Source organism: Ambystoma mexicanum, chromosome 10 (genome assembly GCF_040938575.1).
Source record: "Ambystoma mexicanum isolate Mex_15411 chromosome 10, UKY_AmexF1_1, whole genome shotgun sequence".
NCBI lineage: Eukaryota > Metazoa > Chordata > Amphibia > Caudata > Ambystomatidae > Ambystoma > Ambystoma mexicanum.
This window is the reverse complement of record NC_090932.1, coordinates 535692525-535718741: the sequence shown is the minus strand read 5'-3', so window position 1 is coordinate 535718741 and position 26217 is coordinate 535692525. Positions and strand designations below refer to the sequence as shown.

Below are 26217 nucleotides of genomic sequence, written 5' to 3'. Positions count from 1 at the left end.
AAATCAATAAAGTCTTACTTAAAAAAAAGAATAATTAAAAAATAGGCATGTGTAACCTTGCATGTGGAACAATGAAGCTGCATCTTGCCGAGACCCATTACTTACCCGACTGCTATCTGCCGAATAATCACAAAAAGGGAGCTGCTGCAGTAAGTTTTGGACCCTCTTGTTGGAGGGAAAGACTAGTATTGTGACGAGCGTTGGAAACGTGGCATGTGGAAGAGAGAGAACTGTTGAAAGAAAGAGGGGAAGAGGACAGCAGAGCTCCTTGCACTGATGCTTACAATTTATAGTTAAAGTTACTCACTGGAGTGACTAGAATACTCACAGTCCATAGTCCCTGTCCCTCCATCCTTGTGGGCGTCCTTCAACATGGGGACGGTAACAGAACCTTTAGCAGTGAAATATTGAGCTTCCCCTTTAAATGTAGTATAGCGCACAGGGGTGCAGCCTCGGACGTGGGAACGCCCCTCTGAAGCCCCACCCTCCAGTGACTCACCTCAGTCGCCTTTGAACACATCCGACACTTATATACCTGGCTACTCTTAGTACATATTAGCCCTTGGCATACTAGCGGGGAAGGCAGGTGGGACAACGGAGAAAATGGGACTAAGGACTATAAGTACTCTAGTCACTACGGTGAATAATTACTCACACCCTTTCCCCTTTCCTTAATCCATGTGGGTGATTCCACGGAACAAGAACATAGGGTGGAGCTGCGATAACCTGCCTCATATCTAGGACGAAGCAAAAAGATTCTTCAGAACCACCTGACCAAGTTCTGCATCGCGTCTCGAGCTGGTGACCACTTACTGAAGGCCAACGGAGTGGCCCAAGTAATAATAATAATAATTTAGCATTTATATAGTGCTACAAACCCTCAGGTATCTGAGTGCTGCTTATTATTACCCACAGTGTGTGGTGCTCATTTATCAACCCCCGAAGGATAAAAGGCTGAGTTTGGCCCTGCCGGGATTCGAACCTGCATCAGCAGCCTCTGCACAGATACCAAAGAGAGCGCTATAAAAGTTTCAGCGAGGATAAGGAGACTGTCCAGACTACAAGCGTGGGACTTAGTGGCATAAATAACTGGGGGTAAAAAACGATGCGGCCGATTGTCTAGGATGACAAAGTATGAAGAGGTTACCAACGATGAACAAGAAATGGTTTAGGAGGCAACAGGAACAACAGTTACAGAAGGAGAATGGAAAGAAACTTTGGAAAAAGAAAAAAATGCTCACAATTTTGAAGAACTTGACTGAAAGAACGCAGAGTAGGAAATGACTGAAAATAATATGGAAGTGTTGTGGAACGAGGTTTAAAGAGGGGACAAGATTGTACCTCCCGAAAGAAGACGACGTTTGAATGTGAGTTGGAGCACAAAGGCCATCAAGGAATAGTGAAGATGAAATGGAGAATCAGAAACAATTACTAGTCGCCTGTATGTGATGTACAGATAAAGAGCTGTGAGGAAGTGTATACTTGGTGAAAACTGTGATGGTGTGTGAGGGTGAAAAACCCAATGGGGTGGACAGACATCCCTGGAAAAGCTTGGGGAAAATAGGAAATGGATGTTGTTGGCCCTGATATGGAGTGATGGGGTCAAGACATACTGCTTAGTAGTTATGTTAATGTTAAAGAATATTTGTACCGCGCACTATCACGACCTGAGTGGTCCCCTGGCGCTCTGGCGGCTCAGAAAGAGGAAAAAGGGAGGGTGAGTTAGTGGGAGGAAACTGGAAAAGTGAAAGAGCAGTGATGTGCTGTTGGCGGCCTCAGCCCGGTGGGTCCGTTGGCTAGGCCTGGGGTGTTTGCGGCCAGTAGTCGTGTACCGGTGTGCGAATCTATGCATGTTTTGTTGTTGCAGTGTATTGAAGTTTGTGCAGTTTGTTGTGCTGTAGGTTTGTGGTTGTGTTTGGTTTAGAGTTTGAGAGGTGTATGCAGAGGGTGGAAACTGTTAGCGGATTGGTTAATTGGCATTTCTCTCTCGAAGTGGGGCGCTGGGTTTCCATAATCTCCCCAGATGGGGTGTGGGAGCATTTCTGCGCCTCTGTCCTGATTTGGGCTTGTCCTGTACTCACAGTCCCTTTCACACCTGGCTTAAACTTCCATCAACTTCCTTCATAAGCTTAACTGCCTTGCTTCGCCACTCATACGGCCAGTGTATACATGCTAATGTCTACAACTTCGTTCGAGTGTGGTGTGTGCGAACATTGAAAACAACTCTATATCAGTGTGATACCTGGTAGCAATTATGGGGCGGGTGAGGTTGTTGGCTGGGGATGCCGGTTGTCCTTATGGGCGTCGCTTGTGTTCTATTTAGCAAAACAGAAAGGTGATGGCTGGAAGGTTCTGAATGAATCATAACCACGGGCAAAGTTCTGGGCAACCCTCCAGACCATCGTTTTTCAGCCTGCCAAGCCATTACAGAAGGGGAAAAACCATATGCAAATCAGGCTTGGTCCAACCCCAAAAGGGGCAGTCCAGCCCGAACTGCTAGGTCACATCCCTTCTGCACGAGACCACAAGCATTCCCCAGACATATTTCAGCCATCACCTCTTTGTTTTTGCTTTGTCACCCAGAGTGGGACGGCTATGTGGTGGTGGTGGTGGTGGTGGTGGTGGTGGTCTCTCAACGGAGGAGAGAGAGGAAGAGAGGAGAAGAGAAGTTCACTGGCTCTTCTTATAGAGGGGATGGCTATAAAAATGCTCTTTGAGACCTGCTTCATGCATGGGTTCAAATTGAGACCCCATAAGCTTTGTTAGTATATTTAAATCCCACCCTGCTTGTGGTGTTGGAATTGGGGGGATACTTTTTTTTAACTCTGGTCATTTTCAATCTAATATTTTTAAAGTAATTACTGCTTGGTCTCTTCATATTACATTGTGTACATCTTATTAAAATATTGTGAATATACAGGGTTCATCTTTCGTTGTCCTCTTGTCAATGCAGATCAGGAACGGCTGTCAGAGTAGGTGACTAGGCGGTGCAGCTTAATGGCTTAGAGTCCTTTGCTCTAGTAGTGCCAGAGGCAGCAGCGTTCGTGCAATGGAGACACAGACGGATCCCTGACTTGGGCTGGGCTGCTTCCCTGCAGTCTGGAGCAGGGCTGATCAGGAGGAAAGCCGAGTGTAGCAGAAGCAGATTATCTTGGTAGGCCTCTGCTGCCAGTGAGTGTACACGGCATCTGTGCTCTCTTATCCAGAGGGAAACCGTTTTCCTATTTCCTGCTGTGCGCGCACACAAGGTCGCCTGCAGGCGGTTTATGTACGGTGCGCCACAGTTACCCCTACAGTAAATTGTGGAATAAAGAGCAAAGCTGGGCTGAGTTGGGGCTATTTGCTCTGCACATAACCCCTAGTGTCAGCAATATAGCCATATCTGTTGTGAGGTGACCAGGGGTATTTACTTGTGTTATCCCCTGCTGAACTACCCCTGCTGAACTACCCCTGCTGTATTTCGGTCCCTCCTGACATAATGCCCGTCGCCAGAGCAGGAATGTTGAAAACGACCTTAGGTCCTGCTGATACCAGTTCCCTATCAACATCTAAAATTGGGAACCAGGGGACAATCCAAGTGCCACGACCTGATGAATGTCAGGGAAGATCGCTAGTACAAGCCTCCCCAGAACTGGCCAGTGGGCCATCAACTCCAGGTGATAGTCTCATGTTGGAGGTTCAAGCCAGATCCTCGAAGGAAACAGCGGCTGCAAAAGGAAAGAAGGGAACTTGTGACCGATTACTGTCCCCTCGGACTCCCTGTCCCTCAGCCTGGATTTCAAAAAACAAAACAGGACCCCACTGGAACAACAAAGTGGTCTTGGAGAACCATCTGAGCATCACCAAATGGATCTTTCTAATCAGACTGAGGTGGGGATTGCCAAACTGAAATAATTGCCCGCCTATACATAGCAGTGAGTAAGGCAATGCATTCACCATCTAAGAGTATGGATGAAGTTATTGCTGAAACCCTTAACTCCCACATGGGAAAGAATGGAATTAATGTCTATGGGAAATGGCAGATCATCAAGAAAGATTATTTGGGATTTTAATCAATGTAACTGTCATGGACTTCCACATTGGGTAGTCTACTTTGAGAGGATAATACCTCAGTTGAACAGGATGGACAGAGGATGTCTAACAGACCTCTGTCTTATACAGGCAGTATCTAATAGAGTGGAGACATCTTGCCCAACTGAGCTGAAAATATTTAGTCGGCCAGTAGTGGACATTAATGCTCCCCCAACAAAACTGAAGCACAAGGGTGAGCCTTTGGCATGACTGTCGTTAAGACCAATTACCCCTCCAGTAGTAGTATCCCCAATCCTGCAAGGCTGGTCTATACCCAGGACCCCTATTGATAACTATGTTATTCCCCCATGTCATCCCCCCATTTCAATAAAAATCTACAGATCAAAAAGTCCATAATGCCAGAGATTGTGGACCCATAGGACTGGTGGCGGACCGAAGAAATTCTATGTTATTTAGCATTTGCATAGTGGCGTTTACCATTGTTATGGTTCAAAGGCGCAGTGGGTTGAATGCCCTCGGGGACCGCAGTCCAGGTCAACGTGCTTGGGTTCACTCAGTAGGTCTGCAGTCAGGGTGCAATAGGTGAGGAGTACCTGCATACTAGCGGTGGCTGTGTAAGGGCAGTAAAATGTGTGCAGAGACCAATGGTCTATCTTATCTTCATTCTGGCGGCGCTGTGGCTTGAGGATGACGTTGTGTGCTCCTAGGCCGAATTCGAGGAGTAAAGCTGCATTCTAAAGACTGTTGAGGTGAGGTGTGTTATGTTTGCAGCTAGGCCAAATTATTTGAGGGGTGTAGCTGTGTTCTAATGGTTTATTGGTTCAGAGGCAAGAGTTAGCATAGTGGTGTGTTCAAGTGTCAGTGTTGGATTTCCAGGGGAACCTGGTTTCTGTTCAGCTTCCGTGCCAGTCAAGGGCGTGGAATCTTCCTTTATCTTGATGGGTCAGATTGTTTGTTGAAGACTGATGAGTGGTGACAGGGAGATCAGTCCCAAAACTTATGATCATACTGTGTAGCTGATAGCGCTATCCTCGGTCGGTAGTTTGTTAAATCGGATGCCCTATAGGTATTACTACTTGGACATATCCAGATAATTTGGATTAGCAACAAATAAGTGCTAGAGAATTCCTTGCTATAGTTCTTCATAGGGATTTCCAGATGTGTAGGATTAGCAAGTGAGGGTAGATCTGGTTTGGTAGCAAAGTGCATATTTGAAGATCAGTGATCAGGTTCATAAGTGCTGAATTAGTGCATGGTTTCGTGTGCTGCTAGATAGATTACCAGGGCGTAGTTCGGTTATATAACTTCAATGGCAAGAGTCATTAGCAGCTTAACTATTGGACGGCCCCCCGATATCTACTTCTGCTCAGGGATTTCCAGGTAGGTAGTGTTGGCAGGCAGGTGCCTTCTATGGCTGATTGCATGGTGCATAATTATTTCGTGGCCTTTATCAGACTCCAGAATATCGGTGCTTGGGTTACGAGTCTAGCCCAATCACCCCCGATTAGTGGCGATAGCTAGCATTAGGCCTTAGCACGTGCCGAGTTCCTGCGGATGAAGTGGTGAATACATTCTGTCAAGGTGCCACTACGATTTGGGATTCAAGTCAGGGCAGAGGCCCTAGGTATTGAACTTGGAGATTGTGTGGCCTGATGGTCTAAAATAGGATCCGTAGTCAGCGGGGTACAACGCCAGGTGTCAGTCTGGGTGGTCGGTCAAGTGGTCAGGCAAATAGCCAGGTTTCGAGTGCCTTCCGGAATGCCATATAGTCTTTCCTGTTTATTCACATTTGTGATGATTAGACACATCAAAGACCTGAGCAGAGTGAAGCACTCTGGAATAAAGTCCTGGCCTGGATGCAGTCAAAAGTAGGGGGAGCTGTATCAGAAACCATGATCTTAGATTTCTTTGAAGGGTACAAATTAAGGACTGGTCCTCGTCAAACGATAGACTGTATTATCATTGGTATGCGTTTGCAACAATCTTCCATTCTTTTTGAGTCGATGCAACAAATTGCAAAGCTTGGTTTCGACCACTAGTTTGAGAGTTGAAATTGAGTTATTTCTCCCTTGCACTTTTTCTGTATTAGCCTATTCCTGATTTCTGTTTTCTTTGTTACTTTTTATTATTTATTTTTATGTTTAAGCATTGTGTGGTATATGTTGTAGCGCTCTGAGGCCTATGGGTGAGTTGGTGCTATATAAATATTATAATAAATGATAGATTAGAGCATAAGTAATTCTTCTCATCACTCGGCTGTCCCACCCCTTACCATGCACCATGTTTCCACCTTCCGACAATCCCCTTTTTCTAGGTCTCCCTCCTCCAAAGTTCCCTGCCTAAGGAAGTCATAAATCAGACGGTGCTTCAAGTTTGTCCCACATCTTGTGCCATATCTTGTACCGCTGTTCCCCTTCCTCTTTCATCGTCAAGTCTGCCACATTCATTTTTGCTCCCACACATTGCCCTACGCCAGTCACCCATTGTGAGTCCACTTGTGCCTTCCATGAAATAGCAATTGGTCTCTTGGCCAGAAGCAGACGCAATTACCTTGGATGTGGCCTTGCCCCTCATGCCTTTCACCCTAACCGGCGTGATATATGCCTGCCGCACAATCTTATATTGGATCAACTGAAATCCAATGTTCCTGGACACTTTCTTCGCATTGTAAAGGTGCAGAAGTACAAGTCAGACAGAGTGGTGATATATTTGTTGGCAAAGACATTTATGTATATATAAAAGTAAAACCTACCTTGCTCTATTTCTATGAAGGGTTGCCCTACCTGAACAAAAAGACTAAGGACTCCGTCAGGATGTCAAATAATGTAAAACGTCCACCGTCCTGTGTCCAAACTTATTTCCGTACCTTACACTAGACTAAAGGACCAACTGGGTGTCTTCTTGATCCAGATGGAGGCTTCTCTCGTTATGGATGCTAATTGAAATGTTCAGTTCTTGATGTTGGATGCTGTACCAAAAATATATTTTTTTAAAAACACATATTCCAAGTATCAGGAGAGGGGACTCGTCCCCTATTCTTTTCTCCATTTCACAAACTTAGTATCAAGTTCACTATTCTGCCAGACATCACTGTAAATCTTAGCATTCCAGAAAAGTTATTTTGGCAATGTATCTTCAACACCTGCCCTTCAATTCTCGGAATCGTTCTCTCCCTCATGTGGGTCCCAGAACCCTCTGGGTTGTCTCGAATCTCGCTCACATGTTGCAGTCTCTTTTCTGTTGGTCCCAGATCTCATTATGTTACTTCAGGACCTCCCTGACTTGCTCTAGGCCACAGTCCCTGGATGTGTGCTTCGTCAGATTCGTAAGGGTCCTTGACCCTTGTGTGCTACATCATTTGCAGTGCTTCCCAGACTTATGGATCCCAGACATTAGGCAAGATTGTATACAGTACCCTAGGGGTGCACAGTGTCCGGTTAAAGGTGAGAATACAAAAGGTTTGAATGCAATAGGGCCGAGTACATTTGCTCGAAAACAAAAGTTTCTAATTTCTTTTTTTTTTTTTTTATTATATATTTTTTGGGGGGGGTTTTCGTTTTGGTAAAAAAAAAAGTGTTTACCATAAAAACGGGGGTTGGGGACCCCACCAAAAAATAAATACATTTTGAACCTTTTGTTTCGAGCAAATGTACTCGAACCTATTGTATTTCGAACCTTTTGATTCAAACTTTTAACCTATAACCGGGGTGCACTACAACAACCCTGACCTCCTGGCAATAGGAACCCAACCTTTGGTACAAGTCTGTACTACACAGGATGGTAGCATTTTGAGCAGCAAGGCTCATCTCAAGAGGGGTCAATGTGAGCTGTAAGGGAGTTACACAGAGATTCACAGTGACAAGTATTCAAATAAACTCTTACACAAGGTTTCTTTATTCAACAAGTATTAATTTATGTAACAGTCAGTTAAAATAATCCTTCTTCAGAAGGGGCAATATAATATTAACACACAAATAAACTTCAAAATATACACTCCTAGTTTCCCTAAATCAGCAAATACCCATTTGGGATGTCACACAGGAACTTCCTAGACCCTCAGTTGACTTAAATAGCTAGGACTCTGTGGACATTAATATATCATTGTTGCATTTAGGGCAATACTTAGCAGTATGTCAAAGAAAAACATTAAAACAAAAGAAGAGATCTCACAAATATTCTGAAGCAGTTAAGTACTTTTGGTAATCCCCCAATGCAAAGTAAGTTAACCCCTTCCTGGGAGGGAGACAAAACACACAGAGGGAAGACGTCATTGGGTTCTTTACTGCAGCTGCGAACGAAGCCCGTGGTAAAAGCACACCACAGTAGTTAAAAGTAAACCACTGCCACCAGCAATTCATCAAGGAAAGGGTAACAAAAATGTTACATGAGAAGCTAGACAAAGGGGATACTAAGTAACCCTTCCAGCACCCTATTGTAAGATAGCGTGTGCTGGGTCTAGAAAGTTACAATATAAATAAAAATCTATTTCACTTCACTGCTCTTGGAAACAATAGTTTATCCAAGAAAAGGTATTTAAACCTTTGATGAAATCTGAAAGACTTCCCTGCGCCACTACACTGAAGATGCTGTGTGGTACAATGTAAAAGATTATGCCTATGCAGTTTGTCAGACTCCACAACCAAAAGAAACAGTTTTCAATTCATAGCAAAAATACATAAGTGGGAAAAAGGCTCTCACTCTCTCCAGGTAAAAATTAAAGTCCTCAAAATACAGTAAAGGTGCTGGGGTTCTCTGTAGAGGGGAATTAGTACATTTCTGAGAATTCTCCCTAACACCAGACCCCGTTCAGGTTTATCGCATGTTGTACCCAGACCAGGTTCACCAACCTACCAGGCACTGGTTTTCATGGCACTTTCTAAGCTTCCCTCCTCCCCCTCCCAGTACTGGTAAAAGGGAAATTGGGTTCTACAGCCTTCTTGCTGTAAGTCTTGCGAAAAGTGCAAGTTACATCCGTAGAATTAAGCGCCATGCTGCCCGAAGAAAAGACTTTCCGGGCCCAAGCATCAATTTTTTTGTCATCCCTGTCAGGTGGTATCGAAGGATAAGATGACTGGCTAGTGGAGGTTGCAGCTTTTACCACCAAGCTTTATGGCGAGGGATCCTTAGACAGGTATTCAGGATCTGATGAGGATGGCCTGTACTTTCCCACAAACAACTTCTTTACTGCAGCCCTAGAATACGGGGAATCCCAATTTGCCATCACCCTTTTCTGCAGTGCCTTATGGAAAGGGAGGACAGGGTCTCTGAGGTCCCTCATTAACGATGTCAGTCATATCGTCCTGATCTAATCTAGGGGAAGTTGTTTTCCATCCCATGAAATCAATGACTTTTCCCCATTAGGTTTCTATGCCCATGGTCTCCATGATCTGCAGGGTCTGGCCTCTCAAACTCTACTTCAGGGGAAGTATCTAGGTCACTGGCTGTCTGAAGGCAGTCAAAGATCAGCCATTTTAGAATGTGGTCTATTAATTCCTCAGGAACCTCCTTGGTTCCAAATCTAACCCCAGCTGAAGTAACATCTTCAGAGGACTGCTCCTCGAAAATAGAGGACATTGGGCCTCATTAGAAGGCTGGCACTCCCGTAATGAAGGGGGCCGGTATGGGACCAGCCCCCTTCATTCCGGGAGTGCTGATTACGAGCTTCCCATCGCGGGACCCGGATCGCACGCCTGATAAAACCAGGCGTGCTTTCCAGGTCCCGCGAGGGAAAGAGGGAGGCAATAACGGGCCAGATGCAATCTGCCCGTAATTACCTCCCTCCCCATTCCCATTTGAGCCCACGGAGTGTAAATGCAGTGGTCGAAGGGTACGAAAAGAAGTAGTGGAACTACGTTCCCAACTGGCCTGCCCCTGCTGCCCACAAACCCCTTCGCCATGCCACTTCCCCATGCCACTTCCCATGCACAATACAAACCCCCTATCAAAACACACCTGCTGTTTAAGGGAATATTCAGTGAAGTGCAAGTTTCTACTTCTTCCTACACTTATTTTAAAACGAAATCATTCCGGAACGGTTTATTTTTAAAATAAAAGTATAGGAACAGTAAAACTTCGTTAAAGAAGTAGAGGAACACCGCTCCCACCCACTTCGATCACTGTGTAAATGTAATCCACAGTCCCCCACTAGGTCACACCACCTCATACCTATCCCAGTCATCGACAACCCTCACACCCTAGTACATTGCAACTCGGCAGCAAAGTTGACAAATGGAAATGTATACCCTGGGTGTCCGGTTACCTTCCACCAAATTTGGATAATGGTACCAATTGGATACAAGATTAGCCCCATTCCTTATTTCCGCCCCCAAAAAATGCCACCACACATTGGGGCGCAGACTCCCCCATAATCCAGTCGGCATGCGGAGTAACAAACCAATTCAACACATGTTGAAGGACGTTGCCCAATAGTAGAACCTAAAATCAGGAGACCTTATTCCCCCCTGATCCGCTGGCAACTGCGTAGTGTATAAGGCAATCCTTGGGACTCTCACCCTTCCATAATAGCTTGGTCAGCGTCCCATATAGAGCCCACAAACACGCAGCCTTCAAAAACATGAGCATTATCTGGAAAGCAAAGTAGCCGTGGTAATATCATTTTGGCACGCACCATCCTCCTCCTCCTCCTCCTCCTCCTCCTCCTCCTCCTCCATGAGATAGAGAACCAAACACAGAATTGAAAAGCAGTCAGCAGCTTCTCTACATTTCATGCATACATTCAATCCGAACTGGCGCTAATCATTATGCCCAGATATCCGAATCCACATATTTGTTTATCCATTCCAAAGCCTCTCGGTTCTCTCCTCACCTGCTAGGGCATCATATAGATAGTAGATTTAGAGTGATAACTAACCAGCCTCGATAGCCTCCTGTACATTTCGACAGTCGCCATGACCATATTCGCAGACGGTCCAACACATACAAAAGCACATTGTCCGCTTACAGACAAATGCAGTGCAGAGTGCGCCCCCCCTCAGCCCCCAATACAGAGACCCACTTCCTCATGTTGACTCTGAAACACCCTTGCGAGTGGTTCAATAACCAAGGCAAAGATCAAGGGGGACAGGGACTCGAAAACACCCCAGCCTTGAAATGGAAACACCATATAGGAGATTTACACAATAAATAAACTGGTCGGCCAACCCCATTTTATCCAACAGCATCCATTGCAATTTATATGAGACAGTCAAATGCTTTATACGAGTCCAGGCTCACTACAGCCATCAACTCAGCTGTCTGGATTTGTCCAATATCAAAAGGAACCACCTCAAATTGTGCGAGATAGACTTGCCGGATATAAACCCTGTTTGATCTGGGTGCACAAATTCCTTCATAAACTACATCATGCCAATACCTTAAACAATCTTAATGTCAATATTTATCAGACAGAGGGCGATATGATGTGCAATCTCTTGCATCTCTTCCATCTTTGGACAGCAGTATAACCAACGCTTCCAAAATTGCATCTGAACTTACTGCGCTCCTTAGCTTCGATGAAAACCTCAGAGTTTACTCACTAAAATTCCCCTCTATGCCTTACATACTTCAGGGGTTAGTCCGTCCCCAGCGTTTTGCCCAGGCTTAAACTGGTAATAGCGTGCTCCGTCCTTTTTATCTAGCGCACTGCCAAAATAATTCCCCTGCTCAGTGGCAAGCCTAAAAGCACCACCTCTTCCAGTCACTGCTCCACAAGCTGCTCATCGAACCCTCCAGTCTCATTGGACAGTGACACATAGAATTCCCGAAACACTGTACCTATAATATGTAACCAGTGCCCCTTCCCCAATCCCCAACCCCTGCTCACCAACGCTGATCGCCTTCCTTCTTGACCAACCAGGCCAGGGAGTCAGAGGGTGATAAAGCTGGTAGAGATGTTTGGCAACATATCCAGCATACGTATGTGTGTTCAACCTTTCCCTCACTCTATACAAGTCATTGCATGCCTCACCTACTATCTCAGCGAACACAAACCGTCTAATCAATTCTTGTCCAAGGTAGCCACCTTCAGTTCAAGAGTCTTCAATTCATTACTTAAAACTTGCCACACTCAAACGGTGGTGGAAATAAAAATACCCCTAATGAATACCTTCATCTCCTCCCCTTCCATACCTCTTCTTGTGCATTTTTTAAGGCACTTATACATCAAGAAATTGTGTTTCAAAGCACCAACAGGCCAAAGAGGAAGGAACAAGGGAACAAAGACATATAGATTAACAAAGATGAACAAAGATTGAGGCCTTGTGAACATTCGGAACATGCAAGAGCAGAGAGCGAAGGGACAGGGGAAGGGGGGGGTCCCCTGCCAATACACGTGCTTGCTTGCGAGACAGCACAGGCCAGTGGGTGCACAGAGGCAGGGGGAGGGCGGAGGCAGAAGGCAATGGGAATGTAGGTCAGGACCCAGAAGGGTACATGACGGCACACAAGGGCCCAGGCCACCAATCTCAGCAACTGAGGGATTTAGCACAGGATGGAAGGGGAAGGAGGAGGAGAAGCGGAAAGTCTTGAGGAACTTGCGCAATTTAGGAGATCCTCTTCATCTTGAGCCAGAAGTTGGAGGCTGATCCAGAGGAAGGAGCCAGGCAAGGAAAGTTTTTTTTTTCCACTTTGTATTTATTGCAAATTCTTCAGTAACAACAAAAACATCAAAGAGAAACTAAACGACCCCAACTAATAATCCCACCCCACCCAAACCTCCAGCACACCACCCCCCACCCAACCCCCCAACCAATGAGCTACCGAGGAATCAACAGGACATCACATTTCAAAAGTGCACAGGAAGAAGAGCCACAGCAGAATACCCAATAAGGCTCATCAGCCACCCTTTCCCTTCGGTGATGTCCCTCATAAGCCCAAGAGACAGGCAGAGCACGTCCAGATCGACCATCCCCTCCCAACAATACACCCCGACCAGAGGCCAACGAAACTTAGAGCGTGAAGGCTTTACAGTCCTCATGTAACAGCAAAATTGTCCAATCCTGCAAAAATGAAGACATTATCTTTGGCAATAGAAGTTAGTTTCTCGTAGGTGAAAATACTCAAAAGCTTAATAAACCATTCTGCTTCCGTGGGGGCCTGGGGGCTCTTCCATTTCTGAGCTAAGGCCATTCTCCCATCCCTCAGCATCGCCCCAATCACCCTGGAGAAAGGCAGGTCATTACTCTCTGGTACAGGAATACCCAGTAGGATCTCCAGAGGGTGTAGGGAAGGGCACGTTCCCAGGATGTCCCTGATCCAATTTAGGAGCTCTGCCCAATAGACTTGAATGACTGGGCACTCCCACCACATGTGGAACCATGTCCCTCTACCAGCACACACCCTGGGACACATAGGGGATACATTTGGAAACATCTTAGACAGTGAGACCGGGGATCGATGCCAGGAATGGAGAAGTTTGAAGTTATTCTCCATAGCCGCCGTATAAAGATTCCCCTTAAAAATGGAACTAAACACAGATCCCCATGTGGGCTCGTCCATGGTCATACCCATTCTCTCCTCCCACACCCGCTTGAATGCCTGTCTACACTCCAAGTTAGCTACAACCAATGCACCATACATTTTAGAAAGGGATCTTCTTCTGGATCCGGCTTCCACAAACATTGTTTCAAACGAAGTCAGTGGACGGGAGAGGGGAACCACCCAGTCAGCCCTAGTAAGAATGCCCTTAAGGCGCAAGTAGTCAAAAATGGAAGGAGGATTCTCCAACACTCCCGACAATTGGGCAAAATCGATGAACCGCCCCTGGGGAAACAACTGTGCAGCCCTCTCGATCCCCTGATCTGACCACGACTGAGTTCCTTCGAAAGCCTTTGGCCCCTAAACTGAGTGGAGGACCCCATAAAGAGGACAGGGGGGACGGCTAGGACGAAAGCAGATTATTGTCACCGTTAGGCTTCCATAATGCCCAAAGAACAGATAGAATCGGATGGGTCCTGACAGCTTTCGGCCGGCAACGCATGGGGGACCAGAGCAAGTCCCTGACCTTATAAGGATGAACCTGCACATCCTCCACATAAGCCCAATACATCCTAAGGTCATCCCGTAAATGCTACATCAGCCGCAGCTGAGCTGCCTTATATTATAATACAGTTTAAAGTCTGGGAGGCCGAACCCTGCAAGCGCTTTAGGAAAGGTTAGAGTAACAAATTTTATTCTTGCTCTCTTACCGCCCCACACAAAGCGTATAATGCGCCATCGGAGAGATGCAAAGAAAGAGTCTGGGATGTGACAGGGGAGCGAGGCAAAGAGATAAAGAAGTCTGGGGAGAACATTCATCTTTACTGAGACTATATGCCCAAACCATGAAAGAGTTAGGGGAGCCCACCTAGAAAAGTCGTTAAAAAGCAGAGCCTGCAGGGGGAGAAAATTCAACTCGAAGATCTTACGGAGATCTCTTGGCAGGGCGGTACCCAAATAACTGGTACTGACATTCTCAAACCGCACACCAAGGACTACCGTCATACCCTTAATATCCTAGTCCTGCTTGCCCATGGGCATAATGCAAGACTTAGAGATGTTAATTTTAAGTTCGGAGAACGCCCCGACACTACTAACCAGGTCGAACAACCGAGGAAGGGAGACGCAAATTCCAGATAAATATACCAGAATGTTGTCCGCAAAGAGGGACAATTTAAATTCATGATCCCCACAGCGCACCCCTGTCACTCCCTCATCAGATCTGACTGCTGTGGCCAACAGCTCCATAGCTAGGGCGTACAACAAGGGGGAAGAGGAGACCCCTGGCGTGTTCTTCTGGCTAGCTGAAACCTGGAGGACATACAACCATTAACTAACACCCGAGCCAAAGGACCGCTATACAAAGCCGAAACCCATCTGCAGAAATTATCGCCAAAGCCCAACCTATGGAGAACTTTCCCCATATACAACCACTCTACGCGGTCAAAGGCTTTTTCAGAATCCAGCGAGAGGAGGTAAGCCTCCGACTCTCGTCTGGATACTTTGTGCATCAGACCTAGCGTTTTCCTGATATTATCAGATCCCTGGCGCCCGGGGACACAACCTACCTGATTTCCATAAACCAACGTGGGGAGAAACCGAGACAATCTGTTCGCCAAAAGTTTAGCAAAAACGTTCACATCAATATTTAAGAGAGAGATGGGTCTATAAGATTGACAGAGCGAGGGGTACTTCCCCTCATTGGGAAGGACCACAATGAAAGTTGACATCATAGATGGAGGGAGGCAGCCCGAGTTCAGCGCATCATTATACACCCTAGCTAGGAACAGAGCCAAAGTGGAACGAAACGTCTTATAAAAACCGGACAGTAAACCCATCATCCCCTGGGGCGGTAACACTCTTCAGAGATGCAATTGCATCGAACACTTCCTGTGGGGAGATGAGCAGCTCTACTGAGGCAGCACTCTCTCGTGACAGAGCTGGGAGTGGGAGCGAGTCACAAAACTGGTCCACGTCGGATCCATCACCCATATATTCGGTGGCATAAAGCTTCTCATAATATTCTTTACACTGCTCTGCAATTTGAGCATCTCCCAACCGTTTTACTCCCGAGTGATCAACTATGAGATTGATCTGTCTACTTTTGCGTAACTCCCTCAACCTCCAGGCCAGAATCTTGTCTGCCTTTTCTCCCTTCTCCATGTAACGTCGTTTCAAAATCGCCAGTTTTTTCTCCGTTTGTCCCACAAGAAGAGCGGAGAGTTTTGCTCTAAGTTTTTGGAGGCGGTCGCGCTGTAGAGGACTTATCTGGGATCTTAATTTACCTCCTGGCTGGATAGCAGAAATTAGTTCCCTCAATTCAAGCTCCATACTAGATCGGGCCTTCTTTCTCCTTGCCCTCATTTCTATCAGCACCCCTCAGATTGTGGCCTTGAACGCATCCCACACACCTCTAATGCGGACATCACCAGTACCATTTAAACAGAAATAGTCATTTATAGAGGACAAAAGGGATTGACGCAGCTCTCTATCCCTTAACAGGGAGTCATTACATATCCATTGTGATGCTCTAGGGGCAGCCAACGGGACTCCCAAGCTAACTTTGACAAGGTCGTGGTCAGACCAAGGGACCGTCACCACCCCAAAATCTGTGATGTAGTCCCTAAATGAGAAATCTACCAGAACATAGTTGATCCTAGAGAAGGATTGATGTACAGAGGAATAATAGGTGTAGAGAGGGTCTAGGTCACCGTCCGCAGGATGAGCATCAACCAAGCCCAGTTCCTCGTTCACCCAATGAAAGAGTCTGCTAGCTTCTGTTGGGACCTAAGATCTGGACTCGGTCTAGCTGATTTTCGGTCCCTATCTGGGGATAATACCATATTAAAATCCCCCGCAACTATGATCGTTCCCTCAGCAAATTCTCTTATCCTCTGCGCTAACCCCTGCCAAAAAACATCTTGGGCCTCGTTAGGGGCATAAATTCCCACCAAGGTGAATAAAAGACCCTTCACCTCTCCCTTAACCATAATAAAGCGCCTTTCTGGATCCGCCCTATGCGTCTTGGGAGAAAAACACGCCTCAGGAGAGACCAAGAGAACAACCCCTCACTTTTTAGTTTCATATGATGCTCAGAACAAATACTGGATGGCATTGGACTTAAAAACGGGTTCCTTCCCCTTGACCCAGTGAGATTCCTGAAGAAAAAAAATTTAATTTGAGCCTGGTACACTCCCTCAAAATGAGTGAACGCTTTGTAGGGGAATTCAAACCTCGTCCGTTGAGGGACCCCACCGATACAGGATGGACTGACTCACCCATGAGAATCATCAAATGCCCCAATCAACTCCTTCGGAAGGCCGACATGCATGCCTAGCTCAAAAACCTCAGTGCACAGCGACCTAACAAAGATGAGTATGTTGAATTCCACACCCCCAGTAGCTCGAACACCTCCCCTACCCTCCCTACCCATCCCCCCCAACCCCCTCACCCCAACCTTTGAGCGCCTGAAAGAGCTGCAACATCCCCGTGTCGAGCCTTCAGGCCACCATGGATCGCCTCCACCAGGACGAAGAACCTCGAAGAAGAAACTCATCTTGTACGGAGCCCCCTCCCTCCCCCCTGCCCCCCGTTTCAAAAAGAAAAAAAAATACCCATCTGTGCGGCAAAAACTAGCTAGCATAAACAGATTTCAGGTTACCAACTTGGACCCACAATAAAAGTAGAACCCACTTCAAAAACCCTGGGCTAGGGACAAATAATAGCAAGTGTTCTATATTCAAGTCTCTGGTAGTTCTGGGGGGGGGGGGGGGGGAGTTATTTTCCTGAACTTTCCCAGACACGCCGCCGCCCTGAGAAACCCGAGGCTTCTCTTCGGGGACCCTCGCTGGGCCCCTCATCAACTGCATCCCGCTCCATGCGTGGGTCGTTCAACAGTTCACCCATTGCCTTCCTAATGTCGGCTTCAGATACAAGAAGATACTTCTCACCATTAAACTCAAAAGCAAGCGAGAATGGGTGCCCCCACCTATACCATACTCCTTTAGCTTGTAACCACTTCGTCAGGGGGCTGCAAAGTCTGCGACGTGCCAGCGTAAACGCTGATAGGTCCCAATATATAGATATCCTGGCACCCTTCCAGTCAATAGGACCTGCCTTGCGGGCCAACTCCAGAATTTTAGCTTTCTCAGCAAAGTAGTGCAACTTCACAAGGATAGAGCGAGGGTCCCCTCTGCGGCCCCCGGCTCTATGTGCTCTGTCAATGGTAGGGACATCCGTATTCTCACCCTCCAACAAGCAGTTTATTTCCTTAACCTTTTGCTTGAAGCCTGCTTGCGTCTCCCCCTCCTGCTCAGGCCCCCCGAGAAATCTAAGATTGGAGCGCTGCTCCCGATTCTCAAAGTCATCCAGCTTGCGCATGATCTTTTCCTCCTTCTCCAAATCAACCAGATGCCGGTCAAATCGTGTCTCAAAGAGGTCGATGGAGGACTGGTTAGCATCCAAGGCTTGAACGCGATCCTTCACATCGTCCACCTTCTTGTCCAGAGAATCCAGCCTCTTTCTGATATCGGCGTGGAAACCACGGATTGCCTCCAACAAAGCCACCATATTACGACTCCCATCTGATGTGTCCGAAGCCTCCGACTGGTGCGCAGCCTGCATGTTGGGAACCTTCAACTGAGGAGAAGATAGTCGGAATCTCTGCAATGCCTGAACCCTAATCATCCAATTTCAGGGCAGCCACCCACCTACCAAGGTGACAGGCAAACGCTCCTAGGGCACCGAGTGGAAGCAGCACCGGGACTAGCCACTCATCCTCTCCATCCCAAGTTATACTGCCCACCTCAATCCATTGGCCCGCCAAGCCCCACTTGCAATGTCATACCGTGTCCGACCCTGCCCATATCAAAGTGTTCGAGGACCCAAGTAAGGCAATTGATGGCAAATGATGAGAAGACTAAAGGAGGGTGCCAGGGTCCTCCTCCCACAACTAAAATGCAGAGGACAGTCCAAATATGGTACTCACAGCCAGATAGGAAATCATCTCAGTGGGAGTATACAGTCTTTCCTGAGTAGTTGCACACTAATAATGGGGAGCCGCTTGGGTACAGAGCCCCGCACAAGCAGCCCTCTGAAGAAAATAGTTGTCCCTTGGAGGGCCAGGGCTGGGGCTGATGGCCTCCACAGAAGAGGGAATCCGACCTCCCCCGCCGTGCAATGCACAAGCACTCCAGTGAGCAGAGGAGGAGCCTGCTTTCAGGCCAGAATCCGTGCAGTGGACAGCCGTATCGAAACCTCACAGGAGAGCTACCGCCTCGGCCTCCAGGCCTGTGCGTCTGCAGCAGCTGCACCCCTGCGTTCCCCGTCGAGCGTGGCCTCCCCCTCCGCTGGTGTGGGATCCGGAAACCCCCGTGTCGGGCACAGCCGCGCAAACGCTCCAGAGCACACTATCCACCAGTGATGGTCCAGCAGCCCTTTTCGTTTGTGGCCATCTGTCGGGTGGGGGTTCTTCAGCGGGCCACGAGGGATCGTGGTCTCGAAGGGGCTTCTACCACGTCCACACCGCCAGACAATGTGGACCTGCTCAGTGTGCACAGCGAAGACAGGTATCCTCACAGCCCCAGCGGCGGAGCACACCGCCGAACACCCAGGTCCTCTACAGTCCACCAGGGGGGAGGGGGTGAGCGCCCTGCAGGCCGGGTCCGCGCTATCCTCTTCAGCGGCTCCAACAGCTCCACTCCCCACCGAGCCCAGGCCGAACCTACACCAGCGCTGGGTCCCAAGGGACAGCCACGACCCGCACCCCAGGCACAGACACCGAAAGACAATCCGGGGGGGGATCCGCAGGACAATCTCCACCGGGAGCCTCAACCGCCCGGCCCGTGTATTTCACAGCCTCCACCAGCCACCTGCCGAAGCACTCGGCGAGAGCCTCGACGGCGGCCGCCCAGGACCTCAGCAATAAGCGGGCCTCCGCCCCTCCCCGATCACACAGCAGGCGAGGCCCGTGCGGTCCACACAGCAGAGACACCCGCCAGGCCTCGAGCGGCTTCTTACGAGTGGCCGCGATCTTCAAGATTTCAACACCGATCAGCACCGGAGTTTCGCTCTGCCAATTCCCAACACCTCCAGGCGTCCCCAGGGGGGGGAGTTAGGGCCAGGCTGCAAGAAGTCTGGGGGGGCTCACAGCTCTAAATACCGCGCCCTATGGAGGAGATCGGCAGAGAAGCGTCAGCACATCTCAGCGCCCCCTGCTGGCTCCTGGAAACTAATAGTTTAAGTCGCTGCTTAGAGAAGTGCTCAACACGCAGAGAGTTGGAGCCAGAGGATCAGAGAGATATGGAGGGAGAGTATTTAGTAAGAGCAAGTTGTAGATAGCGTGCTCCTAGGCCCCAGACACCCTTATGGATGATGCATAGGGATTTGAATTTGATCCTTGCAGCAAACGGGAGCCAGTGGAGAGTTTTTAGGGCTGGAGAGATATTGTCCTGTGCTTGGGCCCAGGATACGTCTTGCAGCCCTATTCTTAAAGCACCATCCAATAGCATCTGGTTAGTAAATTGCCATTTGGGCATTGGAAGCTGAACATTCTTCTTAAGCAGTCCAATCAGCAATGGTGCATGATCTGGCAATGCCCTATACAGAAATTCAACTGAAGAGACCAAATCAAACCCCTACTATCCTACAAATGCATAGTCAATACGTGAATAAGACCTGGGTACAGCCAAGCCATAAGAAGGACTTTGTTTGATACCATGCATCTCTATCCAGACATCTTGCAGGCACAACTCAGGAATGACCCTGGACAGGGCCTTTGTGGATGCACCCCTCGCCCTGATTGTGGCACTTTGAACATGCAATCCGCAATCCAACACAAAAGTGCCCAAGCCAAATATTCCAAGACGTCCTATGCCCAGCAAAGACTGCCTGTATCCCTTTAAAAAACTTTGAGCCACATTAGGGGCATATAAATCTGAGGTCCCTCAGACTCTGCCTGACCACATTATATGTTTTATGCTGCTTTTACACCGAGTAAAGTCGGGAACCACCATGATCCTCATGCTGCCCACCTTGTCAACAGAATTCTCTCTCGCTTCTTGTAGAATCGCATCCATATCTCCAAAGTTCAACGAGGAAGTTGTACATTTTTACCAACTTTATAATTTAGTGAGCATACATTTGAAGAATTGTGATGTAGCAATAATTTAGGAGGCTTTAGCTCGGAAAATGTAAAAATATGAGAAAATCCTGTTGTGAACTTTTCTTTTCCTTTGATCGTGTTTAACAAAAAACCTACTTCACGCATTTTTTTCACAGCAACACCCTAAAATGACTAACAGCTCAAAAACGAAATAATTAGTATCTGTAACGGGTGCTATCTCAGATTAAGGACTTCACACAGGCCCTCTGCCACAAATTCAGACTAAACGCCTGATAATACATGATTATATGCTTCATTATCAGTGCATCTCCAGTAGACAAACCTTCCCTTCATTCAAAATCCCACGGACTAGGTTGTTGTAACAGGTGCCCCTCAACTACATCTACTTTCTGAACCAATTGCTAGCAACATCTCAAGCCAAAAAGAGTGGCAAGAGATGTTTGTAAGGTTTTTTTAAAATGTACTTCCAGGCTAGTGCCAGGGTAAAATGAAACCCAATTGCGACAGGGGAGGTGCTTTATGTATGGGACTTATGGTTGGTGCCAATTGAGGCAGGACTTTAATTCTATAAATAAATAGGGAAATTCATGCTCCAAACAGGCTTGAAATTTGTGGGTTTGTGTAACAAACAAACACTACATTACTACCATTTGAAATCCAATCCAAATATTTCTAACTCACATTTTCTCCTTCCCCTAAGCTAGCCCAGCCACAGCTCAAGTACATTACTGGTTTAACCAGAAAACTTGTACTGTGTATCGCAAGTTTTAGTAATATATGGTGCCAAGTGACAAACAATGTTGCCCTACATAACAAATACATGTTGCTGAAGTTATCATATGAGGTTTGCCTGTAATGCCTTTCCACTCAGCTTCTTAAACATTTGCATTTAGAGGCAGCTCACTTAGGAATGCCTAACAAAACAAACACTAAATGTGTGTTCAATGACACTTTAGGACCTGTAGATCGGCTCTTCAAGCGGTGCATGATCATTCAGGTGTACAAGCAACCTGCATATATGGATGAAATGCACTTTGGCAGTGCCAAGTAAAATCACTAAAATAATGAGCGCTAGACTGAAAGTGTTTATGTCAGCTAACAACAAAGTTGAACTGAAAAAGACATGCAGGTGACAGTTACTAACAGCAGATGGAGGCACAGATAAACATACCAGTCTTTGCAGTTGATTGCATCTCCATATCCAGGAGTATCCACAACAGTCAGGCGCAATTTAACACCTCGCTCTTCAATTTCAACTGTTGAGGCTTCAATCTCCACAGTCCTTTCAATTTTGTCTGAAGAGAAGCAGTGCATAATAGTCAGAAATAGGGCAGCTGCTTTAAATCTTGTAGTGGAATAGCACTTTATACTCTGTTATTACAATCTTAAACTTCAATGTAATCCAAGTTCAGAGAAAGTGGTTTTACCTACTTCAACCCAACCACTCCTAATCCAGTCAACCAAGAACAGAATTTAGAATAAAACAAAGTCTCCCTTTAATAACTTGCATTCAATGCAATCCGCTCTTCGGGCATGTAAACGGTACGTACCTTCATTTGATTCTACCAGAGAAAGGTATACTAGCACTTAAGAGCTTTGAATGGTTGTGGGAGTGTAGGTTCTTGCTATTAAAAATAAATTATTTTCTCTTTTTTTTTTATAAACTCTTTGTAGAATTGTCTGCATTCTGAGTACTTCATTCCCTTCAAAATAGAAGCCTTGCTTAATTCCTTCAATTTCCAGTGTTAGGCAAAGATCAAGAGCAATGAGATGACTGGAATCAGATATTAGATAGGGGATGAGGCTGGGAATGAAGCCACCATTCAGATATCTAGCACCTTAGGCTTTAAGCATGACATTTCAAGTGGCAGAAGTGACAAGGAGACAAAGGATCCAAGTAAGCAAAAAAAGCAGGTAATTCAAACGATTTAAATTAAAATGTTTAAAATGTCTTGGCATCATGCTTATCTAAATCACAAGAAAAGATGGTACCCCTCCCTCCCTCCCCGTTCTACCCTCCAGTCTGAGAACACTCCCTCTCCACCCACACCCCCTCCTCTCCCCTCTCCATCTGTGCTTGCTGACCCTCCTTTAGCCACCTCCCACCATCCTTCTCGTCCTTTTCTCTTTTCTCCCCTGACGAGGTCGCTAGACAAGTCTGATCTATGAAAGCCTTGTCAAAATCGGTTCATCGCTGTTCCTCTAAAACCATCAAGGACCACATTGACACCCTTGCTCCGGCCCTTGCTGATTTTTGCAACCACTCCTTTGCCTCGGGATCCTTCCCCTCCACTCTGAAGCACTCCTTTGTGCATCCTCTTCTCAAGAAACCCACAGCTGATCTTTCTTGTACAGCTAACTATCGCCCAATTTCCATTACTCCCTTTCTGGGCAAACTCCTGGAAAAGTTGGCCATCTCTCAGCTTAACCTTCATTCCAATTCTGTTGGCTGTCTCCATGACCACCAGTCTGGCTTCAGAGCTGCCAGAAGCACGGAAACTGCTTTCCTGAACATCCGTGAAGATCTGCTCTCCAACCTTGACTCTAACATTCCCTCTGTCCTCATCCTCCTCGATCTCTCTTCTGCCTTCGACACAGTCAACCATACCATCCTGCTCAACTGTCTGTGAAAACCTGGGTATCACTGATCAGGCTCTGGCCTGGCTGACCTTTTTCCTTTCAGATCGACCCTCCCAGGTCCAACTTGGGTCCTTCCTTTCATCTATCCTTCTCTCTACCTGTGGTGTTCCACAGGGGTCTAACCTCTCGCCCTGACTTTTCAACCAATACCTGGCAACTCTGGCCCACTGCATTGCCACTTTCTGCTCAAATTTCCAGTGCTACGCTGACGACACTACCTCCTCCTCTCCCGCTCTCATCTCCGATTGCCTAACTGCCATTCAAGATTGGTGTGCCGCCAATGATCTTTATCTGAATGCCAGCAAGACGGAGATCCTCCTCATTTTCACACCTTCACCATCCTCTCCCATCTCTCTAGCCGGCCTCCCTTGGCCCACGTCCTACCCCCACCTGCGAGGCTAAGAACCTCGGGGTAATCTTTGACTCCACCCTTTCCTTCTCCGCCCACATCAGAGGTCTCTAGAAAGGTAACATTTCCTACTGCACCTCCTCGGAGGTACTCTGCTTTTCCTCTCCTTCCCCCAGAAGCTCATGGTATCCCAAGCTATGGTTCCCTCTAGCTTGGACTATTGAAACAGCCCCTTTCTAAATCTACCTGCCTCTACTCTCCACCCTCTGCAACTAATCCAGAACAGGACTGTGAGACTTATCCTTGGCCACAAGCCCTGGGATTGTATCTCTCCAGCTCTGAAATCTCTCCATTGGCTCCCAGTGGATGCAAGGATTAAATTCAAAGCCCTCTGCATTGTCCACAAGGCTTTCTGGGGCCTGGGTCCAAAATACCTTCAGCTATCCCTCCACAAATACCCCCCCTCTTGAGCTCTTTGCTCCTCTACCTCCAACTCCCTCAGGGTCAGTCGTTTTTCAAAGAAACGAGCTGGGGTAGATCTCCGTCTCCGGCTGGGGCCTCCCTCTGGAACAGCCTCCCTGCCACTCTAAAACTTGAGAACCATCTCCGGTTCCGGAAGCGCCTCAAGACCTTCCTCTTTTCTTCTGCCTTCGCTCCCCCTCTGCCCTGCTGATCTGTTCTCTCTTGGCACCGTGCAACTGGCCACCCTCTGTCTTCCGGGCCCAGGTACCTGCTCACCCTGCCACTCTCCCGCACTGCCTCCGGGCCACCCCTTGCACTGGGGTCTGTATCTGAACCCATAAAGGCCCCCTTTTTCTTCCTGCACCTATCAGACCTACCATATCTGCTGCCTTAAACCTAGCACTTGCAAATTGCTGGCTGCACTACCACTGTTTGTTGCTTTGTTTATTTATTTATTATTTATCTGTTTCTCCTCTGCACTTTTCAATTCTCCCCCCCTTCCGTGCCCTTATCCCCTCCCCCTCTCCCATGCACTTGCGCGTTCTCAATGTCACTGGGCCTAGTAAGATTGCAGTTTTGTTCTCCCATGTTCCCCTCCCTTGCCATTTCGCACTCTGAAACACTTGTGTACGAGCGCGATAGAAGTCGAAATAAAAAATAGAAATAAAAATATCAATGACCGACTTAAATGTTAGACACTCTGCTATTCTGCCTATGCAACAAGATGTTTTTAGGCTTCAGGCTATCTTAGGTTCCCTCTACTTGGCCTGTCTGTGCTCCAACTGGTTTGTGTCATTTAAAGCAGAATAGCAAACATTTGATGAGATGTTCTCTGCGATTACCTGCAGCACCAGGGATTATTCTCTCAGGGTACAGATCTGTAAGGAACAGACTGTTTATGAGTGTAGATTTGCCCAGTCCAGATTCACCTACAAGAAAATGGATCTTTAGTACACAAATAAACAGATACAAGTTGTAATGATTTGTTACAACCAATAATTTGTTTGCCTGCATATGCTGCAATGAATGCAGTTCAAGTCAAATAGTTTGAATCAATGGTTACACATTCAAATGAAGATTATTAATTGGGAGACCACTTTAACACAAGGAAAATACCAAAGGACCATTTCATCACTTATTATCCCCCTCACCCACCCAACAAGGGTGGGCACAATTCAGATTAGAATACAGAGTGAACCATTTATGTATTCTTAAATGACTTGCTATGCAGAGAAAATTGTATGGACTGAATACAGCATAGTATACTCATGAAGTCTACACAAAACAATTAAACCAGGATTTAAACCCAAAATGAACCAATTGGAAATGTGTGATGTAAACCACAATTGAGAGATGTGCTTGCTTGAGACAGCCATTAGCTCAAATATTAAAGTGACATTAACATTCATTAGGCAATATACTATAATTCAACAAGGTCTATATCTAGGATAGTTTTATACCCCACACAGACCATATATTTAGCACAGATAATCTGTACAATCAAATAATTACGGAGTAGGCAACCTTTGGCGCTCTAGATGTTCTGCTCAAGTTGAATGAACTGCCACCATTGCCTACATTAAATAGAGTTGACGGGAGCTGCAGGTCACAACATCTGGAGAGCAACTCATGTATCACCCCAAAGATACATTTCTGAAAAGGCATGCAGTCAAAGTTAAATAACCAGGACTTTGGTGGCGCTTAAACAAAACAAAAAAAAAACTACAATGATCCCACTTGGTAAAACCCCTGTTGTCAGATATTTCCAACTCAAACCAGTGAAGCCCTGCAAAATATTTTAAATAAATATACTGCACGTTTTTTATGGCCCATTCAGAACCATGAAAACACAATCTGGAGAAGAAAAAATTATCTATTTACTAAAGCTTTGTCACATATTCATAAGTCTCTACACAAAGACACACAAAGGTTTACTACATGGCAAATCACAAACAGAAATTATGTTACGTTAGTACAAAATGTAGCTAGAATGCAAAAAAGTCAAATTGGGGGTGGCGATTCACCCTGGCATGGAGTAATAAAAGGTGAAGAGGTAGAGGAATCAACCAATGTTGTTTATGTTACTTTGATAATGAGTAACTGGCTTCTCCATGGGTACTGCACAAGTAGAGCCAAC

General features: G+C 46.7%; 1 protein-coding gene across 4 annotated transcripts in view; it reads right to left on the bottom strand.

Annotated features, from left to right (window-relative positions):
* SEPTIN2 (septin 2) overlaps nt 1–26217 on the bottom strand; it is a 1372599-nt gene that overhangs the window by 861219 nt on the left and 485163 nt on the right. For all 4 annotated transcript variants that reach the window (XM_069618110.1, XM_069618109.1, XM_069618111.1 and 1 more), the window contains 2 exons: nt 24923–25009; nt 21801–21924 (listed from right to left, as the gene is read on the bottom strand). In XM_069618110.1, the coding sequence (XP_069474211.1) occupies nt 21801–21924; nt 24923–25009 (211 nt within the window). The remainder of the gene's footprint in view (nt 1–21800; nt 21925–24922; nt 25010–26217) is intronic.